Source organism: Panthera uncia, chromosome X, assembly GCF_023721935.1.
Source record: "Panthera uncia isolate 11264 chromosome X, Puncia_PCG_1.0, whole genome shotgun sequence".
NCBI lineage: Eukaryota > Metazoa > Chordata > Mammalia > Carnivora > Felidae > Panthera > Panthera uncia.
Window position 1 is genome coordinate 26,822,421 of NC_064817.1, and position 24,291 is coordinate 26,846,711.

The 24,291-nt window shown below is 37.6% G+C and overlaps 1 protein-coding gene across 1 annotated transcript in view; it reads right to left on the reverse strand.

Annotated features, from left to right (window-relative positions):
• DMD (dystrophin) overlaps positions 1-24,291 on the reverse strand; it is a 1,998,908-nt gene that overhangs the window by 1,339,450 nt on the left and 635,167 nt on the right. The window contains exon 18 of the mRNA XM_049644567.1: positions 2,123-2,246. Within this exon, the coding sequence (XP_049500524.1) occupies positions 2,123-2,246 (124 nt within the window). The remainder of the gene's footprint in view (positions 1-2,122; positions 2,247-24,291) is intronic.

The following is a 24,291-nucleotide window of genomic DNA, read 5'->3' on the forward strand; positions in this document are numbered from 1 at the left end:
CCCCTAGAATTCAACTTTTAAGTAAGTGCATTATGTTGTTTATATGGATAAAACACATGGCTAATAGATAAGGAAAAATTATGTTAGGTTAAAAAGTACTTAAAACTGAACTGATAATGTTCGAGGATATTCTAACTGGTTGAAAACTCATGAAAGTAATACCTGAAGGAAGAAGACAAGAGAAAGAAAAAAAAAAGAGGGTAATATTTAGCCATTTTTAATGGACACCTAAAAAAGAATACCATTCAAGTTCATGAGACAGGCCTCCCATGTATTCAAAGTAAGTTACATACACTGACAGGTGAACAATTAAGAAAACTAATGTACGCTTAAACTGCATATCCATCATCATTACTATGTATTTCTCTCACGGATTTTTAATACATATATATTATATTTAGCCTGAAGCAAATGTCTAGGTAAATCATTTCATGCCCTATTTTAGTAGGCAATTAAGAATGATGTTGTTATTTCTGAAAATGAGAGTAGAAGTTGATAAAGGTGACTCATGCAGCATCAGAAAACCACTCATACGACATTGTACTTTTTTTTTAGTACTTTCAGTCTGTCATTGCTGACACTATTGATTAAATGCAAATTGCTTCTAGGTAACCATATGATAACAGGAAAATTTTGAATTTATATTCTTGAAATGCTGGAACTCAATTTTCCTGCTTGATCAGAGCTGTTTTAAGATACAGAAATAGGATGACAAACAGATAAGTAGATTATTAAGATAAATTTTAAAAAATGTAAATTAGCTAATAAAATGTCTACCCAAGGTGACTTATACTCTCAGTGGCCAAATTTGTCACATGAACTTTAAATTGTATCTAGAGTTCATCTTCTCTAAGTAATTTTCCACTCATAGAATTTCCCTCCACAATCCTACCAAATAATATACCTCCAATAAGTATACATTGAAATAACACTATTTTGCTAATTTTCTACCATATATATATTATGCTCTAGTTTAATTTTAAAGCTAAAACATTCATAACATAATCATAATGTTCATTTCCTGAAATTGTTTATAATAGTCTATTATTATACTAAGAACATTGTATATAACTAATAATGCATTTAAAATAACTTTCCAATGTATAAATAGTTAACTCTGAGACATGTTGGTGGAATAATCTGCGCCCTCCACCTCAAGCAGCCTAAAAAATAGATTATTTTCTCCTAGAAGAAAATCCTTTCTTGTTCTCCAAATGTTCCAATTCCACAGCAAGTATTAGCTTGTATCTAAGAAAGTGTTGTATTTGTAACAACCTAAGGGAGTTTGTATGGTATGAAACTGACTGCTCAAAACATAAAGCAGAGTTATCCACTCATGTGACCTTCCTATAGCTAAAACTATTTGACATTCAGAATATTTGTTTCTTTAGCCTGCCCACTATGGAGTATTTACTGTGCCTGTTAAAACTCTCTCACAAACAATTGCCAAAATGGATGTGTTATAATCGTGAAGTTGAAATATCAAAGTCCTGATAATGTCCTTGAAGATGAAGCAGCACTTATTAAATTAATAAAAATCCCTATTGTGAAGGACACAACTATGATGTCTCAGTAGAGAATAAAAATAGCAAACCACCTCTTGCTATAAATAAATACTGAAAAAAGGCTGGACATCTTTTAGTTATGGTAATGCAATACATAAATATCTGGAAAATGCAAATCTGTTATGACAAGTACTAATGAGTATAAAGAATAACTTTTGGATGATAGCGAAAGCATGAATAGGGTCCTAAGTATATTTAAGGGTCTATATACTATTCTGCAAGCTTGCAAACTCCCAGCCTTGAGGTGACAGAACAAGACATGAAGGAAAATCAATATGAGTTCATGTTATAAAATTGTTAACTTACAGCTAAATAATATAAAAGTTAAAGAAGGCTTATGAAAAGCAATCCTGCTTAGTCACAGCACAACCAGGAAAGATTTCTCTATGCTAAACTCTGATTCTGCTTGATATGCAAAACATATGTTAAAGATATATTTAAAAGGACTATATCACACTGCTTTAATCTTTTCAACTGATAGAATGAGACAGTACAAAGCACAGAGTTTACAAGCAGCAAAACTTAGGAAAATACATAAAATTTAATGCATAACCTACATTGACTTTTTCTTTAAGGTCTGAGAAGTTGCCTTCCTTCCGATAGATTGCAAATTCAGGACTCTGCAACACAGCTTCTGAACGAGTAATCCAACTGTGAAGTTCAGTTATATCGACGTCCAACCTAAGACAGGAAAAAATAAGGGTCATTATTTCTTGATTATCTCTGTCTCCTGTAAGAAAAAAAAAACAAAACAATCTATTCACATTACCATTCTCCTTCCAATCTGAGACTCCTGCCTGATGCCCCTGTTCCTGTTAATAGCACTACCATTTCCCTGTTAGGTAGGCTCAAAATTTGGAATTAGCTTTGATCTCCAGTCTTATGATCGTGGAGTTCATTTTATTAATTGCAATGTAGCAACTGCCTCCCTACAGCATCTCCTATAAGCTATCACTCAGCCTCTGTTTGAATGTTTGCAGTGGTTGAAAAATTAGTACTCCCCAAGATAACCCTCTTTCTTTCTGGAAAGTACTTACAGTAAACAAGTAATTCCAGTCAGTAGCTCCCATTGAACCATACTTGGATATCCATGCCTTTATGCAGTCTCCACCAATACAGACTCTGAAATGGGCTCTGTGACTTGCTAAAGCAAACGGGATATTACTAAGGGTAATGCAAGCAGAGACTTGATAGCTGCTTGCGCTGTCAATCCTGTCCTCTTAGAACATGCACTGAAAATGCAACTGTTACCTCAGAATTCCAATGCCCCATTAAGGAAGCTCAATCTAGCCAGGTGGAGAGACAACATGAATGAGAACGAGGCACCACGCATGTGAATAAAACTTTCACCTGTTGACCCATCTCAAACACCATTGAATATAACCAAATGATTCTCCAGCTGATACCAGAGCATCAGAACTACCCAGAGAACCCTGCCCACATTGCAGAAGTGTAAGAAAACATAAAGAACTGTCGTTTTAAGCCACTAAATACGGTGGGTTGTTATGCTGCAATAGACATCTAATCACATGCCCTAATATTCACAAACATTCTTTTATTGCAGAGACCTATGGAGTCAATGGGATTTAATGGTTGGATCAGGTCATTCAGATATAGTTAAAGCAGAGACTGGAGGAGAGTCATGGATGGGTTGCAAGGGTGGAGGATGTCTGTGCATCACTTGAAATTCCAGGCACAATTCTAAGTGCGTGTGCATGTTTTCTTGAGAAAGAGTCCCTAATTTTATCAGCACCTGTAAAGAACCTATGAAAAGAGAATTTAGAAATCATCTAATCCAAGTTTATTAAAACAACAGGCAAACAAAGTCCCCAGAAAAATATTTACTCGTATTTCATAGGCAATTTGTGAAGTAGAACGAAAGTACAGATACAAAATTTAAGACCCCAAGTAATGTACTTTAATCACCATGCTGTATCTTCTTATCCAATACAGCACTCAAATAGGTGAAATCAACTCTTTAAAACCCCTAGAAAATATCTGACAGTATCCTACCCTACTTCTCATTACTTCAACAGCTAATTCCATGGCTTGCCAGTCTCTTACTTAAAATTTGGTTCCTAAAGAGATCATGTGAGTAGTGTTTAGTACAATCAGGAAAGAATACACAATTATCTTCTTGGATATGCAGCCTATGAGTTCAACCAATGTTTTGATTTCCACATTAGACTTTTAACTCACACTGAAGTTAAACTGAGCTAAAACTTTCCAGAATTTTTCACATAAACTATCACTAAACCAGTTCTCCATAATCACAAACTTAGAAGCTGATTTCTTGAATTCAAATTTCAGGGCTTTAAATCATATAAACCTGATGAAACTGTGCATATTACTCGCAGGCTACTGTTTTAACATTAAGCTAATACAGAGCTTCAGAGAGCACAAAACACTTCCAAAAACATATTCTCTTTTTACGTTCTTAAAAAAGCCCGTGGTAAGATCTTATTAATCTCTCTGCTCATGTAAGGAGATGGAAGCTCAAAGAAATTGAACTAATGAATCTCAGACTGTTAGTACTATGGAGAAGGAACTTAATTCATCTTGTTTACCGTTATATCCTTCACCTCAAAAAAGGCCTGGTTCAGAGTAACAAGTATTTACTGAATGAACGTTACCCAACTAGAAACAGAAGGAACAGAGATTTGAATTCAGAGATTTCGACTCCAATCCCATGTCACTGAAAGTCAAAACTTTTATATGCATGTGGACTGTAAATATTTATGGATTTTTATTTTATCATACATGGTGATTCTTATCTTCCCTACATTTATTTTTTCTCCCTCTAAGGTCAGTTATTGGGTTTCCTATTTCTTCATTCAAAATGGTGATATTGAAACAGAATCCTCTTGCAGGCTTCTTAACATCTCTTTTTCTCTCTTTGATGTTAACTCATTAAATCAAATCTTCGACTCTGGTCATGTAGCCACCTACAAAATTCAGTGCATGTTTTCCGTAAGAATGTTTCAGAAAGCATTTTTGCTTTTCCTTTCCTACAGTATAAACTTCACTGTTTCTCTCTGGCTGCAGCCATTCACATGCTAGTGCATGGGGCAAGGCAGAAGTGTTGAGATGTTAATACCACTAGGGTGAACTGAGGGTTGATGGGGGGTGGGAGTGAGGGAGGGTGGGTGATGGGTATTGAGGAGGGCACCTTTTGGGATGAACACTGGGTGTTGTATGGAAACCAATTTGACAATAAATTTCATATATTGAAAAAAATTAAATAAAAGTAAAAAGAAAAAAGAAGAAAAAAATTGAGAACTGAGGGTTGATGGGGGGTGGGAGGGAGGGGAGGGTGGGTGATGGGTATTGAGGAGGGCACCTTTTGGGATGAGCACTGGGTGTTGTATGGAAACCAGTTTGACGATACATTTCATATTAAAAAAAAAAATACCACTAGGGTGACACCAAGCGAGAGCTGGGAATTGGTAGATAAATATTCCAGCTCCCTTGCCCTTCAGCATGACCATCATGATCAAAGTTACACACAGTGCCTCAGAGGGTTCCCAGAAAGACTCCTCTCCAGTTGCCTCCCAGCAATAACCCATGTGTGTATCCTTTATTCTTTTCCTAACCTCACTTCTCCACTTTGCTTCCAATTCTCCCATAAACTATTTGCACCTAGATCTTTGTCTCCAGATCCAGTCCTGGGGGAATGCAATGACCAACAGCCTCAAATGAACCCAGGATTCTGCCATATTGAGTTGTTTTCAACTTGAACTCTGACTCTCCACAGGAACTATTTTAGACTTTTTCTAAAGATCTCAAAGCACTAACTCATCCTCCTTCTCCAGCTATCCACAGATGACATTTTTTATTACACCAAGAAAAGTGCAGCTATCAGACTAGAATTTCTTCCACTTCCTATATTCAAATATTCAATCTTATCTGTGAGCACCCTTCTCATTCCCTTCTCTTATATTTGAGCCACTTTCCCTTCTTTATCTAGTCAGTCCCTCTACCTTCATTTGATACTTTATTCTCTTTCTTCTTCTCAGGCATGTGAGCCTCTCAAATTTTTGTTACCTGTCTACCATAAATTCACCCCTTCCCTTTCAAGTGAATTCTGCATACAGAAATTTAAACTTATTGACTCATACAGTCAATACTTTTGAAGTAAACTCTCTCCTGACCCTCATATTCCCTTGCAGCCATTGTCTTATCTTCTACACAGGCACATTTTTCAAGAGTGATGCAGTTTACTGTCAGTTTTCCACCTCCTTTTCACTCTTTCCACTCAATGTTTGGTGTTTCTCACCAAAAACATTGCTTAATATAGCAATCATGTCACTGAAGCCCACGGAGAGTTTCAAGTTCTTGCTATGTAGCAACACTGAACACTGTGGACCACACTCTCCTCCTTTTGCCTCCATACCACTCTCTTCTATTTTGTCTTCTATTTCTATGACACCGGTAATTTTTTTTCTTTGCAGGCTCATCCTTCTCCACCCACTCATTATGTACTAAAGTCATCAATCATCTTTTATTCACTATATTACTCTTTCACTAGCAATCTATTCATGCTCATGACCTCAATGGCAAGCTATAGGTGTCAATGACTCTGAAATATGTATCTCTAATTCAAGCACTTCTTCTGAGCTCCACAGCTCCATAATTCTAACATACCGTCTCCACTTGCTTGCTGTAAAAGCTCCTTCAACATAAAGTGTCACGACTTATTGTTTGCTCTTTTCCCCCAAACAGGTACTCTCCCAGTGTTCCTCAAATCTGTGAATGGCATCACCACCTGTCATCTATAACATCTTCCTCTCCTTACTCTCTCATAATCATTTGCAAAGCCTAATCCATCATTCTATTTCTTCTGAATGTGTCTGCTTCTCATGGTCTCCACAGCCGGTACCCTCATTCACCTTGCCATTAAATGTAATCAAAACTACTGCAATGGCCTGTCAACTGGCTCTGGAAAACCTTTCTAGAATCCTTCCATCTAGTTCATGCATTGCTGGCAAATGGTAAGTTCTAAAATCATATCTGAAGGTACCTGGGTGGCTCAGTAGGTTAAGTGTCTGTCTGACCCTTGATTGTGACTCAGGTCATTATCTCATGGTCATGAGAGCAAGCTCCATGTCAGGCTCCACACTGGACATGCAGCATGCTCAAAATTCTCTCTCTCCCTCTCCCTTTGCCCCTCCCTTACTTGTTCACGAAACAAACAAACAAACAAACAAACATATCTGATTATGTTACTCTCATCCATAAAATCCCTCAAAACTGTGCATTTCTCTTACCATACAGACCAAAATTTCAATACAGTCCTGATCTGGCCATAACAGATTACTTAAGCTTATATTCTATTTTAGCCTTTATTCAAACCCTTCCAGAAACAAATCTCACTTCAAGTTTTTTAGGGAGCGCAGAACCACACTTAACTTTTGTCCCTACTCCAATGAAGTAAAATACTTCATTGACTCCTATTCACCCAGCCATTAGAACATTTCTGTCTTGGAAACTTAGCTGCTTAGCATAATCCACTTTGGCCACTTTGGTCAAACTTGTCCCTTTTCCTTGAAATCAGTGTGACCCAATTACACACCAAATACACTCTGACTCATAAAGGTGAGATATAAATATCAACCATTCACTGTCCAATTTTCCCCCTTTGGACTTGATCTCTTTGGTCTTATTCCCTGCTGATTTAGACTGCCTCTAAGAAAGACTGCTCTGTTCCACCTACAGGCCCACGAAACTAAAACTTAACTAAAGCTACACGGCTGGCATTACAGCTGGGAGAGATCTGCTAAGACCTATGGTGGAGAAAGTTTTCTACCAGCCAGTCCTGGAATTTACACTGGTCTTGTTGACACACATGTTATAGTTATCATTTACCACCACCTCCAATCTATTTCAAAAAAAGCTATGTATTCAATTTGACAGTAAATAAATGTCATTCAAAAAGAAATCTTCTAAACACTTTTAGACATGTGTCTTTAGGAAGAATGTGAAACTGTGTATGTTTCCTTTTAAAACAAATATTTCCCTTCATTTCTACCACAGAGTTTACACTATGTGTTTACTATATGCCATCGTATTAACCTCCATAGATAACAGACATAAAAATGCATCCATCCACATGATCAAAAAGTGTAGTTTAGTAAACCACCTATTTGACAAAATAATGTGCTTTAGACATTGAACTGGGGCTCATATCACACTGTGACTTTTTTTTTGGATAATCAAAAAACACCTTTTCAATGAATTAGGATTAAATCAGCTTCTAGACTAGAGGCTCTGTCCAGTAAATTGGTTATCTGCACACAATGAAGGCTTCGTGGAGTCAACACCATGGTAACCATCTGCTTGCTGCTCAGTCTGCGAAGATTTTAAGGGAGGACTGGGCACCACTTTGCACAGAGTTCTGATAATTCAGATCAAGTGAGGCAACAGGATGTGAAATTCCAGACAGGTCTTTCCTCATTCAATTTTTTTGTTTGTTTGACTTGATAAATTTGGAAAGAGGATGCACAAGGTGTCTGAACTCCTCTTTTACATAAGGATCCTTCAGACAGTGATTATACTCCTTTTATGATATACAGGTTTTTTTAAAGGGATTTCAAATTTTTCAAGGACAGTTGTGAGTGCAGGGCTTTACCTAAGAAACAATGTCTATTCATAGGCACATAGGTTAGTATGCTACACGTTCTTTCTGAAATAGAATGAAACGAAATATCAATGAGTTTGTACTATTCTCAGCAGTTAGACTTTCTTTTTCTCTTTCCTTTCATGATTGTGACATCTGGATTTCTTTGGAAATAGGTGGAAGCCAAACCTAACTCTTACATGATTTAAGCTCTGAGCTATTCCTTACCTAATCCTTTTTTGTGCTGTTTTTTTTTTTTTTTTTTTCTGTTGCTACCATTTGGCCTTGTTGCTTCAACCATATCTCTGATTTGCTTAAACTTTCTCTGCCCCAATGTAATATACAGTCAGATTCCACTCCACCGCCTGTCATTTGACACCATCCCTTAGAGTTCTGGGAATTCAGCCACTAGCACTGTCTTCCCATTCCAGTATTCTGCCAGTAGTCATTGTCATGTGTTGATGCCAACAATGAGGATGGAAGGGTGAAGGGGAAAGAGAGACAATTTCAAAAGGCCTCCCATGCTCTTTTGTTGAGCGCCAACATCCCACATTCAATGCTTTAGTCTCAGTGACATGACTGCTTTTAGCAAAATGAAGGTCGCCTTCTTGGCTCCTACTCAGATCCTGGCCTCTAAGTAGGAACTGCACATTTATTTTATTCCTTATCAATTTGGCAGCTATTGCATCATCACTTTCTGTGGTTTGTCCCCTAGTTTTCAGTACTACTAATATTTTTTCAGACATTTCAGCTAATATATATGGCACATTAACAAACTCCCCTGATTTAAATACATACATGTTCAGAAATAGGGTGCTATCTGCTCTTCTCAGCATTTTGCCAGTGGTGGTTTCTTTAATTTGTTTTAATGTTTATTTATTTTTGAGAGAGACAGACAGAGAGAGAGAGACAGAGAGACAGAGAGAGAGAGAGGGAAGGAGGGAGAGGGAGGGAGAGAATGAGCAGGGGAGGGGCAGAGACAGAGGGAGACACAGAATCTGAAGCAGGCTCCAGGCTCTAAGCTGTCAGCACAGACTCCAACGCAGGGCTTGAACCCACGGACTGGAAGATCATGACCTGAGCTGAAGCTGGATGCTTGACCAACTGAGCCATTCAGGTGCCCTAACCAGTGGTATTTTCTACCATGCCCTGTACTACCTGAGGCTGGGTATTTAATCACCAACTAAAGATATGATACAGATATAAGTCAGTTACCTTCTCAAATGCCCTCAAGAAAAAGACTGAAAAATTATTTTCAATACCATATTAAATCTTGGATGCTGTGTATGTATTTCTTTTTTCATTAAATCGTTCATTTCTATGACTTTTTTCTTCACTTTGAAAACTCTCATGAAATCCTCATTAATGAACTGATACATAGTAAGTTACTCATAATGGGCCTCTACACATACTTCTGTATGTTATTACAGACAGAATCTACCCCTTAAATCCAGTCTATCTTAATCCAACTTAAAGTTATTTGTATCTACTGAGAAATTTATGACTTCTTATTCTCTCTTTACAAAATGATTTTTCTTCTATATCTGTTGATGAGTACTCTGTCCTCCATTTTCCAAGCATGTTCTAAAACCTCATCTTTGCTATTATTTATGATTCACATGAAGTAACACTGTTTTCTTCTTTACAAAGACACTCATTACACAACTAAAAGTTCTAAGATCCCATAGATCCGAGAAGCAGAACTTTCAATTTTTATTATTTGCAAAGGATTTATTACTGAAACAAGGTCATTTTCTTTTTCTTTTTTTTAATTTTTTAACGTTTATTTATTTTTGAGACAGAGAGAGACAGAGCATGAACGGGGGAGGGGCAGAGAGAGAGAGGGAGACACAGAATCGGAAACAGGCTCCAGGCTCCGAGCCGTCGGCCCAGAGCCTGACGCGGGGCTCGAACTCACGGACCGCGAGATCGTGACCTGAGCTGAAGTAGGACGCTTAACCGACTGCGCCACCCAGGCGCCCCAAAACAAGGTCATTTTCAAAGAGGCCTTCCATTTTCTGGAAGTTTCAAACTATCAAAAACTATGTGCATATATACCAAATATTGAGAAGGTTGAAGTTTTCCCTTAATTGTATTGTACAAATGGACTCTACTTCATCCAGTTAAATTTTCCATAATGACAATGCAAATTAGATCAGTTACATTTCCTTATGGTCAAAATTTGGACGTGTGTGTGTGTGTGTGTGTGTGTGAATATTTAGATATATATATGTTTTTAAAAACCCACAGAAACACATCCCAAAGAACTAGATAAATACTTGCACTTTAAAAAGTTATCATTTTTGGAATGTTTGATAGTATGTCATCATGTGAAACTTGTGCTGTATGCTAATTGTGCTAATTATGTCAGAAGAGCCTCTTAATGGGCACCGACTGTATTCTGTTAATTTTCTGTACAGTGACTGCCATATGAAGTATTAAACTGCACACGTACATAAACTGTAATCCAGTCACTTTCAATATACCATGTGGTAGTCATCATTCCCCAAATGCGTAAACTTTGAAAATAGAAATTCTCCAAGCTCCCAGACGTAACTAATTTGATTAGTGAGCTAGGCTATGCATGGCCATTTTACATCTTTAAACATCTTTGAACAGAGAATTTCATAAAAAATCATGAGCCTCATCTTGAGAAGCCTGAAAGTAGTGTTGACTCTTGAGCATATATGTAAATTTTAACTAGCTAGAACATACACTTTCATGCTTAATGGAAACAAAAACTAATGCTCTTTTTCACTGGTATTACAACGTGGAAGACATCTTTTTGGAAGTGAGGTAAGAGCTCAAAATTTTGTTTATTATATTTTTAATCATTACCTTCCTCAGAGTTCTGGAAAATGAGAAAACATTTTAATTCCATATTGATGTATGAGTACTCTCCTGACCCCAGACCATGTGATGAATTCCTATCCACCTTTGAGATTTGGTTCACGATATACAACTTCGGTGAAGGTTTTCTTGATCAACCTCTCCCTCCCCTTCCCGTTTCAGCTTTCTTTCTGGGAAAGCTGGTCCCTCCTTATGTTTCCACATGTTACTTGCTTTCAAAAACTAAATAAACAGAACGCAAATTCAATTTGAATCAGAGAGCTCTAATAAAATATCAGATGAAATTCTGTATAAATTCTGTTAGTGCTAAAATCAAAGTATTTTGAAAACTTTGAGATGTGTTGAGTACATGGTAATTATTATACTTTCATAGTTACATGATATTTTAAGGGGGAAAATCTCATGTAGCCAAGAAAAAACAAGTCAACATTTCAATAAATACCTCCTTGAAACCAAGGTATTTTGTGTATGGTACAGACTCACAGATGTGTGTGTTTGTACAGTGTGGGTATGTTTTTCTTGGGGGGGGGGGGAGGAGACAGGGCCACATGATTGCCTTATAGTTTTTGAATGTGTGTGATGTATGTAAGTGTTTGTACGTGTGTATATATGTGTTTTAAATGTAAAAAGTAGTGCGCAGTGGAAGGTTACTGAACTGAAAGTGAGGTATCAAAGGTTTTAATCAATCATCTTGATCTGTATGGTGTTTTCTTAGGCAAATGACTCAACTTATCTGATCTTCCTCTACTTCTTCCTTTAAATTACAGAAGTTAAAAAGCTTTTTTTCCATCTAACTGGTGTTAAAATAGAAACGAACAAATACTTTTTGAAATTACTCTTAAATGTGTTTAGTTACCTCACTAATTAAAGCAATTGTGACCTGAGATACAAAGCTGAGGTCAGCTTTGCTTACATTGCAACATTTATATTCCAATTATATCCATCTGTTTATCTAGCAATCAAATTAAATAACATCTAAGGATGTTATAATTCCTAGTTATAATACGAACCCCATAAACTGTTCTCAACAGTTCACACAGACCTGAAACAAAATATGATGAATGAGAAAGGGCACTGTCCTCAATTATTATAAATTCGCTACATTAACAGTTCTATCAAATAATCTACTTTCCTTATGTTTGCATGATCTTATTTACAAGCTTAAACGTATTTCTAGTTTTATATGTGTAACTTTAAATGCATCAGTCATAAAATAATATGTTTCCGTACCATAAAATTTAATGATTCCAGATTGTGCAGAAATGCATCTTTAAAAGATACTAAAAAATCAATTTCTATGTGGTTTACCTTGTCCTGAAATATGCCTATTTAACATATGCTTCAAAATCTGAATTCTAAACCCAAACAGGAAATTTGTCTTTAAAATTGTGCACCTTGTTCATTGTCAATTATGCCAAGCAAATTATATGTTTAATGTGTATAAAACGATGGCCTTTTAAAATAGATGCCCTCAGATAGAAACCCCAATTATTTAGTATTTTTAAGCTACAAATGCTAGAAAACTCCACGAGTTATCTGTCACTGATGATACTCACCTTTGTACCTCCTGGACAGCCGACTGCACTAAACAGAATGAAATTTCTACAAAATTTTGTTTCTCTGCAAAAAGTAACACTAAACTAAAATATTTGAAAATCTTGCAGAGAAAAATGACTAAAATAATCTTAATTGGGTAACAAACAGATCCCAATCACGAAAAAATCTTTTGGCCATATGTATTTCTAAAACATGGTAGGGTTGCAAAGAAGTCCATCTCACCTCTCTCAATATAAATTTCAGGAAAATATACCTTCAAAACTGAGGATATCCCCCCAATTCTAAGATGTCAGAACCAGATTAGAGGAATGAGGTTTAAAGCCAAGGAGCAGACCAGCATGTGGATGAAAACTGCATGACCCAGAGGATTGGAAATAAAATGTGGCTTAGCCACAGACGCCTACAGCCTATTTTTCATTTTCAGCAAATTGAAAGTCCCTTTGAAACACAGTTCTGTGCAGTGAAATCACCTTAACACAGGTTAATAGAAATATTCTCTTAAGTGATAGGTGAAATCTTCTCATAGTAACCAATCCACGATCATACAATGCAATATGCTCAAGCGGAAAACTCTGAGCCATTTATTTTAAAGTCAAATTTGATGTTTATTTAAAACGATAAAAACAAAAAAAAGCTGTGTAAACCCTTGGGAGAAATAAATGTGGGTCACTAGAGGGCGCACACTCCCTTTCACAGCTTGTCTGGTCCTCAATTTGGCTTCTCTTTTATTTTCTTATCTACATAACGATAACATGGTGACAAATGGATTTTTCATGGGAGTTCGCTTACAGAAAAACATAAAATGTCCAAAGATATAGATAAAATGGTATAAAAAGAACATGTTAGTAAGACACTCTCAGACGCACAGTTAAAAAGCCTTCAGCCATTTTAATCCACACACCAAAGTATCTTAAAGTCATAATACACAAATTCCTCTGAGAAAATGTCTTCAATCTGGGGAGACAGGCTTAATGCAAGTAATAGAGTAGCATTTTCTGGACTTTGTAACCAAAAAGTTTTTGCCCAGTTCATTAATTTTACCTAATTTTGGAATCTTTATAAATAGTCACACACTCATGCTCTATAAATTTGCTTACAATTACACTCCTGCATATCTAGATGTTAATCTTACATTCAATCACATTCAAAGAAAAAGGGAAAAACAGCATCTTAAGCATCTTGTTCATGTCACATACTTTCATAAACACACAAAATTCATCTCCCGCAATAAGAGTATAAATTATTATAATCTTAATTCCATAGATTGGCCATGAAGAGAGAGATTTAGAAACCTCCTCTACTTTCAACACACAATGAAAAATGGAGTTAAAACTCAAAACCAGGTCTGTCTACATCCAAAGATTTCCACTACACTACACTTATTTTTCTTTGCTCCAAATGAAAAGAAAAAAAATTAATTAAGGAGAAGTCAGTATGAATTTTCTGTTCATTGCTATATAGTAAAGTCTGGTAGTTACTATTGTGCTACTTTAGATGACGTCAAAATTTGATTGGAGTCCCAAAATTTGATTGGGACATTCATTCTCAACATTGTCATTAACCTTAACTACGATCCGTTGCTGCCTAACTGATAACACCTATGGCATTATTAAATGGTTGCCATTCCCAGTTTATCTTTACTTTGGAATATTCCTTAATTGCCTAAAATCCCCGAATTTCCAAACCGCTGTGTATTCTGATATAAAACATAGACGATGGGGTGTCTGGGGGGTGCTCAGCTGGTTAAGTGTCTGATTCTTGATTAGGGCTCAGGTCATGATCTCATGGTTCATGAGTTCAAGCCCCGCATCAGGCTCCATGCTGATAGTGAGGAGCCTGTTTGGGATTCTCTCTCTCCCTCTCTCTTTGCTCCTCCCACCTCTGAAAAATAAATAAATACAAACTTTTTTTTTAAAAGCATAGATGACAAAGGTTGTTACGACAATGGTTAGCATTAGAAGTCTTACACTTGGACCCCCTTTATGCCTTGATACTAAAAAGACACCTATCATTGAAAAAAACTGTCTCTTCCCTGAAACTGATCTCTGCATATAAAGATAGCCAAATGCTCCAACAGGACCCTAGAGTCTATGAGACTTCAGAATGTAGAACAGTTATAATCTAGGATAAGAACACATTTTCCATACACAGACCTCATCTCAATAAATTCTTAAACAGTCTCAGGAAAGCTTTTAATTTCAGCTAAATAATTTGATGGAATCACCTTTAACTTCTCATTTCAAAAGATGGCATGACATAGAATTTAAGAATGCAGCATCCTGTGCTCGATGCCTGGGTTCAAATCCTGGCTAAACTGCTTCCTGTAAATTTTGCAAGCGTGAACAAGTCACCTGACCTTTCTGTGCCTCATTTGTCCCCTTGGCATATTTGTGTCAGCTACTATGATCACTGCCTTCCATGCCTCTTACTGGGTTTAAGCCAGCACCATGCTACTTTTCACATTATCTTTTGAGAAGACACATGTTTGTTGTAGTGTTTTGTTAAGCACTGGTAAATTAGGGGTGTCTGGGGGGCTCGGTCCGTTGAGCATCCAGCTCATGATTTCGGCTCAGGTCATGATCCCAGGGTCTCAGGACCAAGCCCCGCGTTGGGTACCACACTGAGCATGGAGCCTATTTAAGAATCTTTCTCCCTCTGTCTCTCTCCCCTGCTTGTGCTTTCTCTCTCTCTCTCTCTCTCTCTCTCTCTCTCTCTCTCTCCCCCTCTCAAATAAAATTAAATGAAATTAAAAATGAAAACAAACAAAAAAGAACTGGCAAATTACAAACTATTATGGTAACCACAAGAATAAAAACTGCATCCGTATCTTGTAAATACTGCTGCAATAAACATAGGGGTACAGATATCTTTTCGAATTAGTGTTTTTGCTTTCTTTGGGTAAGTATACCCAGTAACATAATTATTGGATTATATGGTATTTCTATTTTTTTTTTCTGTTTTATTTATTTGGGGGGAGAGAGAGCACAAGTCGGGGAGGGGCAGAGAAAGAGAGGGACAGAGGATCCAAAGCAGGCTCTGCACTGACAGGGTGATAGCAGTTCTGTTTTTAAGTTTTTGAGGAACCTCCATACTGTTTTCCACTGTGGCTGTATCAGTTTACATTCCCACCATTAGTGCATGACGGTCCCCTTTTCACCACATTCTTGCCAGCACTTGTTATGTCTTGTCTTTTGTATTTTAGCCATTCTGACAGGTATTAGGCAATATCTCACTGTGCTTTTGATTTGCGTTTCCCTGATGATTAGTGTCCACTGATAGACAAATGGATAAGGAACAGGTGGCATATATATACAATGGAATGTTACACAGCCATAGCAAAGGATGAGATCATGCCATTTGTGACCATATGGATGGTCCTAGAGGGTGTCAGGCTAAGTGCAGTAAGTCAGACTGAGAAAGACAAATATTATATGATTTCACTCATATGTGGAATCTAAAAACAAGTGAATAAACAAACATAAGGAATATAGTCAGTAATATAATAGCATATCACAGTGACAGATAGTAGCTATACCTGTGGTGAACACAGTATAACTTATAGAGAAGTTGAATCACTATGCTGTATACCTGAAATGAATACTGCACTGTGTGTCAACTATACTCAAAAAAAAAAAAAAAAAAAAAAAAATATATATATATATATATATATATAAAAACTGCAAAGGAAGCTATAACAAAGACAATAAAACAAACAAATAAAAATCATCAGCGGTAAAATAATCTCATCTATTGCACCCTTTATTCTTTATTGCAAGAAAAGGCAAACTATGGCCCACGGGACAAATTTGGCCCACCACTTGGTTCTGTAAATAAAGTTTTATTGGAACACAGCCATACTCATTTATTTGCATACTGTTTATGACTGCATCTTCACTAGAGAAGCAGAGTTGAGTACTTGCAAAAGAAACTGTATGGTACTCAAGGTCTAAAATAGTTTCTGTCTGGCTCTTTAGCGAGCAAGCTCTCCCTGCTCTATAAAGTTGAGATGATGTCCCCCAACACTCAGGGAGGGTCAAAATGGTATGGTTCGCAGCAGCTATATTGTTTTGCTCTGTCTCAAAAATGTTCATTGGCTCTCCACGACCAGATTAAAGTCTACATTCCTTAGTCTGGCATCGAGTACCTTTTTTACAAGCGAACTCAACCTACCTTTTCAACCTCATCTCGTATTTCCCTCTTTCCAATACCTCATACTTCTGCTTTAGGAAAAAGAAACACAACCCTGTGTAAACGCCAATTGTACACAGGTTTGTAGGACAGCTTGCATTTGAATTATCCTTTCCCACCTCACCTTGATGCCAACACGCCCCTGTCTTTCAAATGTCCACTCAGATGCTAATTTCTCTGAGCTTTCCATGTTCAACTCCCAGCAGGAAGTAAACTTTTCTTCCTTCAAACTTTTCTAACACCGTACTGGTACTTCCTCGTGACATAGTTTATACTAGATTGTAAACATAGTGAGAGAAGGACTAAGTATAGTTCCCAGGTATAGCAACTGGAGTGCCTTACAAATCATAGCAATTGATGAGATATTAGTTGAAAGAATATGAAAATTAGCAAGAATGCTAACTTTGCTGTCACTATATTCCTGAAACACAGTGGACTCATACTGACTATAGGAGTGTTCAAAGCACCCCTCCACACATTGGATGGTGCCTTGGACCCTATGGGAGGTAATTTAAACTTTAAATACTCTCAGTGTGAAAGCTCGCTGAGTTTAAAGGACTTCAACATGCTTTTATGTTGTGGGTCTTTAAAGTTTAAATAACTTCCAGTCAAGGTTCAGAAACTATCTAGTGCAATGCAGAAAGCCATTTAAATCTGACGTGTACTTACTGCCCCACTGCCGTTTCCTTGGCATCATGAGTTGTTTCAATCCAAGTACTTCTTTTAGTGAGCATTTCTATCAACTTTGGTTAAAACACAAAGTAAAACTCACTGCTCTACAAAGCCAAGGCCTTAGCACAGGCAGACATAATAAAACGCCAGTCAATGAGTGGCCTAAACAACAGCAGTTTATTTTCTTAGAGTTCTGGAAGCCGGAAGTTCAAGATCAAACTGCTGGCATGGCCACTTTTCTGGGTTGTAGACAGTCATCTTGTCACAGCGTCATCACACAGCAAGGAAGAAGAGAGCAAGCTCTCTGCTGTCTCTTCTTAGAAGGGTGCTAATCTCATCATGAGGGCCCCACCCTCATGACCTCATCTAAACTTGATCACCTCCCAAACACCTCATTTCCAAATTCTACCAAATTGGAGTTAGCCCTTCAGCACATGAAATGTTGGGGCGGGGGGACACAATTCAGTCCGTAGGAGCTAGGTATAATTTTATCTGTGTGCGATGGCGTGATTATATTGATTTATAGAGATACAACCTCCTGACCAGGGAAGACAGAAGAATAAGAATATTCTCAGAAGATGTCAGAACAAAAATATTCTCTACTCTAACACAAATGTAGTAATGGGAGGATAACTATTCTAAATTAGTAATTGGGAATTCAGCCTTCTCCTGGGAAAAAGATGTATTATTTTTTACCTCAACAGTCAACAAGACAGGCACACATAATCAAATCTTACCAGTGTGAAGGCAAACAGGAAAATTCATATAAATTCCATTTTAGAGACAAAGAAATAGATACTGAGTGAGGTTCAGTGACTTTCTTTAGTCACATAGTTTCTGAGTGGAAGATCCAAGGTCAGAACCAACCTGTGCAGTCATAGGCCCATTTACTCTCAGATCCGCTCACCACATTTCTTTTGCCCTCTCTGTATCTGAGGGACCTACATTTCCCCCCATTGCTTGTCCTCTGGCTTCCAGTTAGGTTTGTTCAATTGAAGGCACTGGCAGAATACATAAAGAGGGAAGAAAGATGTCAAGGTGTTTTGGCTTTGCATTCTACTGTTGGTGGTATTTCTACAGCAGCTACATCTCCGTTGTGGCTTTAGTTTCCTTTAGATGGCTCCTCCCTCCTTTGATCCAAACTCTTGCCTGGCTGTCCTGAGAGTGTTAGCCCCTGTTGGAAGGCTCCAGCTTTGGGGCTTTGGTAACCTCCTGTCCCTGCGTTGTTCCTCAAACTCCAGACACGCTAGTGTTTTGGGTTGCTTCCCTATCCCAGTTGCTTCCCAGTTTTCTACCACCTGCTTGGCCAATTCCCTGTATTAGGTTTCCTCTCTCTGAAACACCTAGAATTGTTTCTCTTTTCCTGATAGGACTCTGACAAAATATCCACTTAATATCCCATCAATATTTAGTGAATACCTGTGATGTGCTAACTTCTGGGTTATAGCTGTAAGTCTGGAGTTGAAAAGAAAAGGTTCATGCCCTCAAGGAGTTCACTGGAGATACAGATATGCAAAACCAAAATCATCACAAATAGAATTCTGCAAGTGCTTTAATGGAAGTGTTAGTAAGGCTGAGAAATGCCTGGGAGAAAATCTACGTAGTAGCTCGTAGCTTGTTGGGGAAGCAAGGAATGTGAGAGGTGGAAAAGGCAAAGTAAAGAAAAGACAATCTTAGGTAGAGAGAGATAACAGTAGGTGCAAAGAAAGAGAAACCTGAAGCAACAGAGAGCATTTTGGAGATCAGAGAGTGGTTGATTAAAGCTGAGGAGAGGGCAGTGTCACTGGAAAAGCAGTTTGTGGCCAATCTGTGAACTATTTGTTAGTAGTCTGTGGCAAGAAAAAGTCACCAGAGTATCAATCAACCAAGGCACAAAGCATACTATTCCCATCTGATTTCTTTTTAATTGCACAACTTTCTTGACAAAGGAAGCAGCGCATTGATTTATATTCTAGCCCAAGCTCCTTATCTCATGGTGCCCTGGTAATAAACAGCTTGCAGACTATTTTGAGGAGCAGTGGCATATAAAGAAATGGGCAGGAGAAAAGGGAGTGAAGCTGGAGAGGTAGGCAGCTAAAGATCAGAAAGGAAGTTTTGTGCTATGCATTTCAAGGACTATGGGCAGAGAGCAATGATCTAATTAGAGGTGCATTTTAAGATGGCCCTCAGGAGGCTGTGAAGTATATGAAGAAGAAGGGTGAATGTAGAGGCAGAGGGATCAGTTACAAATTTCATGCAGAAAATGATCAGAGACTAAATTAGGATGAAGCCTGTATATGAAGGACAGGCTAAATTAAAGAGAATCTAATGGGCACACTTGGAGGGTTTTATTGAGGGGGCAGGTTTTAGGACCACTGGAAATGGTTGCACAGGTTGTTCACGGCGTAACGCCACAAGGTGCTGCTCTCAGAATCGATGATGTGAATGGTGCTCTCTAACGTTGTGCAGTGTATACTGTGGAACTACATCTGAAACTTCTGTAAGAAGTCCAGGTGCAAATGTCCAATAAACATTTGGATCACATAGATAGGAACATCAAGAGGAGGGAGGTCAAGCTGGAGATATTAATTCAGAAATCATCCGCTATAGATGGCCAATAGAGAGAAGACTATAAATGAGACTGCCTTGGGAAAGAACACGTTGTGAGAAGGAAATGAAACCAAAATTTGAGTCTTGTGGAGACTATTAAAGAGATAAGACGAGGAGACTGAGAAGCCACAGTAAGAAAGCAGAGAGGAAAAAAGAAACAGGAGGGAACAATGACCCCGAAGCCAAAGGAGTGGAAAATTTCAAGAAGGGACTAATCATCATCGCTGTCAAGCACAGCACGAAGGTCAAGAAGACAAGAACTGAAGAGTGACCTTTGGAGTCAGCAATTAAGGAGCTCTCTGGTGACCTTGTTGAGGTCAGTTTCAGTGCTCGGTGTAGGAAAGGGTGAAGGAAAGAAACACAAGTAAGGAAAAAAGAGGTAGTTCAGATCCTCTGATTGAAGACCAACTTCTCCTGGCACTCAGCTATGCTTCTTCTTTCAGATGAATAAATAATAAATATGACTACCATTTCCTTCACTCAGGGAACAAATAAAACAGCATGTCATGGCTCTGGGAATATGGCCTCACCTTTCTCTCTGTTGGCATCCCTGTATGACTTGCATTCTGGAAGAGCACATTTTCATACACCTGCTGTAGTCAGATATCCAGAACTATGTAGACTATTTTATAGGACCAGTTCCACTATAGTGCATTTCAGTTCTTAACATGTATTGGGCATGTACCATATAGAAGACCCCACACCAGGTAAGGAGTGAGGTATGGACCCTGGCCTAGTGAAGCTTTAGGTCGAATGGATCAAACAGGTATGTGAATAGATCATTTCAACATAAAGCAATAGGGGTGTCACAAGACGGATCAGGAGCATCACTTAGCCTAACTGGGAATTAATGGTTCCTATCAGTGAGACTGGTTTGGGAAAAAGAATCAAGAGTCAGGTTGCAGCTGCGATGATGCTCAAGGGCACTGATTTCCAAAATGTGGGTCTTGAACCAGAAGCATCAGCATAACCTGGGAACCTGTTGGCAATGAAGTTTCTCAGGGTGCCAGGGTGGCTGAGTCAGTTAAGTGTCCAACTCTTGATTTCTGCTCAGGTGATGATCTCATGGTTTGTGAGGTCAAGCCCCGCGTCAGGCTGTGCACTGACAGTGTGGAGCCCACTTGGGACTCTCCCTCTCTCTCTCTCTGCCCTCTCCTACTCATTCTCTCTCTCCCTCTCTCTGTCTTTCTGTCTCTCTCTCTCTCTCTCAAAATAAATAAATAAATAAACTTAAAAAAAAAAAAAAGAAATTAAGTTTCTCAGGCACCACTCAGGACCTAAAGTCACGGAAACTCTGATAGGAAGAAGCAATCTGTCTTTTCATAAGCCCTCCAGATAATTCTGATTTATGCTAATATATAAGAAGCACTGTTTGGGGGCAATGGTTCTCAAACCTTAAGGCTTACCAGAATGTCCTGGGAGCTTATGAAAGATTCCTAGGCCCACCTGCAGAGTGTGTGATTCAGCAAGTTTGGGGCAGCCCCCTCCAAATTCATATTTCTAATATGGTCCCAAGTGATGCTGCTGTTTAATACACTGCACAAACAATGTCACTGCTCTAGGTATTCTCTGGCCCTTTAGTTTGCCTCTAGAATTCACATTCCTATATTCTCCAAAACATATTTATTAAGTTATTCTTGACTTATATGACAAAATAATTTTAAGAATCTAAAGTAGGTGGTGATCTTTTGGAATATCTGAAGATGGAGTGTAAGGTTTCTATTCTTCACCAAAAATAGTTTCTAAACTGAAATCTGAGTCTATGACCAAGGTCATTTGACTCTAATACATAAAAAGAAGCAAGCCATTGCAACTCTAACACTGGAATAGAAATTAGGAGACTCAGCAGTAGTCCTTATTTTGCAACTGAAAGCAAGTTATTTAACCTTTCCGGATTTCAATTAACCTGTAACTGTAGACAACTCCAGAGTCTCATCTCCTTAGATAAAAGATGCAAAGTTTCATTTTTTTCTGGATCGTGCCTAGGGGCAAAAATGTTATCACTGAGACCAACACCCGGAGTATTTTAGGATCAAATTATCATATAGAAAATTTAAAAAAAATAGCTTAGACATATTAATTATCTAGTTAGAGTCTTGAAATAAACTAAATTGTTTTAGTTTATCACTTCCAGATTATAATTTGGGAAGCAAAGTTCAAATGAATATCCAACACAAAAATATTTTAGGCAATGATCTTATAAAACTGCAAAAAGCGTCTTATCTAACACTTATCTAACTTCCTTTCAATGCCGTGACATAAATTCATGTCAGGAAATGGACATAAAAAGAAAGAAAGCAAAACAAAACAAAAACAATTAAGCTGCAAAATAAAACTAACTAACTAACTAACTTATTAACTAACTAACTAACTAACTAACTAACGCAGGCCTGTAACTGACCCGGGAATTTATTCTGCCATTTAGTAAGCATGCAAGGAACAGTCAGAGAAAGCAAACTGAAGACTCAAGTCTGCTCAGCCAGGAGAAGATAAAAAAGACTAGGTGAATTTCGGTATTTACAAATGTCTCTATACTCCTCTTCAGGTCAAAGGTACTCATTTACTAACACTATACTTGGGAAAATTATCTTCATTGCGATAGCATTTACCTAAAAAAAAAGATTCAATTTGCAGTTGGTTTCACCTGGTTGATGCAAAAATGTAAATGAAAGCTGTTATGAACGTCTTTTAAAAGAACTGCTACACGATTAGAAACTAATCTCCTCAATAAATTCCAATTAACTAGATAATAGATCTAGTTTTAACATAGTCTGAGTTCCATACTCTGATAATTACCTATATGTAAAATAATATCACTGAACCGCAGGGATAATTTACTGTTAAAAATAATTACCCTGTGACCCAACATCATTAACATTTTTGTATATCTTAGTGTGAGGAGCACAATTTATACAGTAAATACAACAACAGTAGAAACTGTGTAATTATTAAGGAATCAACTAAACACATCTTAGATATTAAAAACAAAACAAAACAAAAAAAAAAAAAACAAGTGTGGTACAAAGCCGAATCTTAAATCCTTTAACAGATGGGAGTAAATGACAATGTCCTAATGGGCAAAAATAGAATTATTAAAGTTTATTAGAATGTTCATTTGTTTATTAACAACCATTCCATGAAGAACCAGGCGAAATTCTTAAGTGCCAAGGAATATAAAATGTTAATCATCACAATTAGTTGAACTGTATTTATTCACTCTTTCAGCAAATATTCGTTGACTATTGCATGCATGGTACTATATATATGGGATCTAAGTAAAATATAAAGGAGGATAATAATAGGACCCCTTTGTTGTAAGTGGTGATGAGAAAAATTGATGTGGGTAACAGTAAGACATCTACCAAAAGAAGGTAATGTAATTTACTGGCTGAAGTGGAAAGATGCTGGGGAAGCTAGAAATAAGAGTGGTGGGAAGATAATATTGAATAGCGTAAGAAGTGAGTTATGTTTTATTTTGGGGGTAACTGGAGTTACCACGATCTCAAGTCTGGAAGGTCAGCATAAAAGCCACATTTTAGATACATTAATTTGATGTGGATTAATCAGAAAGGGGGCAAGCATCACAGCACGGACATATATGGCTTAGGTTATGGAGTTGGCAGTTAGAATGATTGGGAAATAACTGAAATGCTCACTAGCCCAATAGTATAATGCAATAATAATAAATAAGGGACAAGACAGGAGAGCTGAGATTGACAGAAATGGAGAAGTCGGGTGGTAAATTTTGTTTTCAAGAGGAAGATGAGAAGGTAATCTGTTGTTATATTCTTTAAGTTTGAGATGATGTTTATTATGGGATTTTTTTTTTTTTTACCAATAGCACATGATCACCGCTTTCACCCCCACCCCGACTGCCGCCTTCATCACCATCACCACCTCTCCCACCACTGTCTCCACCACCATCTCTCCCACCTCCATCACCTCCACCACATGCACCCCTAACCCTTCCATGTCCACCATATCCAAATGACAAGAACAACAGCTACTGCATTCGCTGAATTCTTACTACCTTACGGGCACTATATCAAATGTTTCCACTTCATCCTCAGTATTTTATAAAGTGATGAGAGTGAATTTGAGGCACACGTATTAGGTAATTTGCCTGGAATCATAAGCTTATAGTTAAGACAGGCAGGTTTCAACCATGAGTAATTCTGGTTCCAAAGTCCGTGTTTTTCCCAATATTTGCCACTCCTTTGGACATACAGGCAAGAAATTTTAAGAAGTAAAATA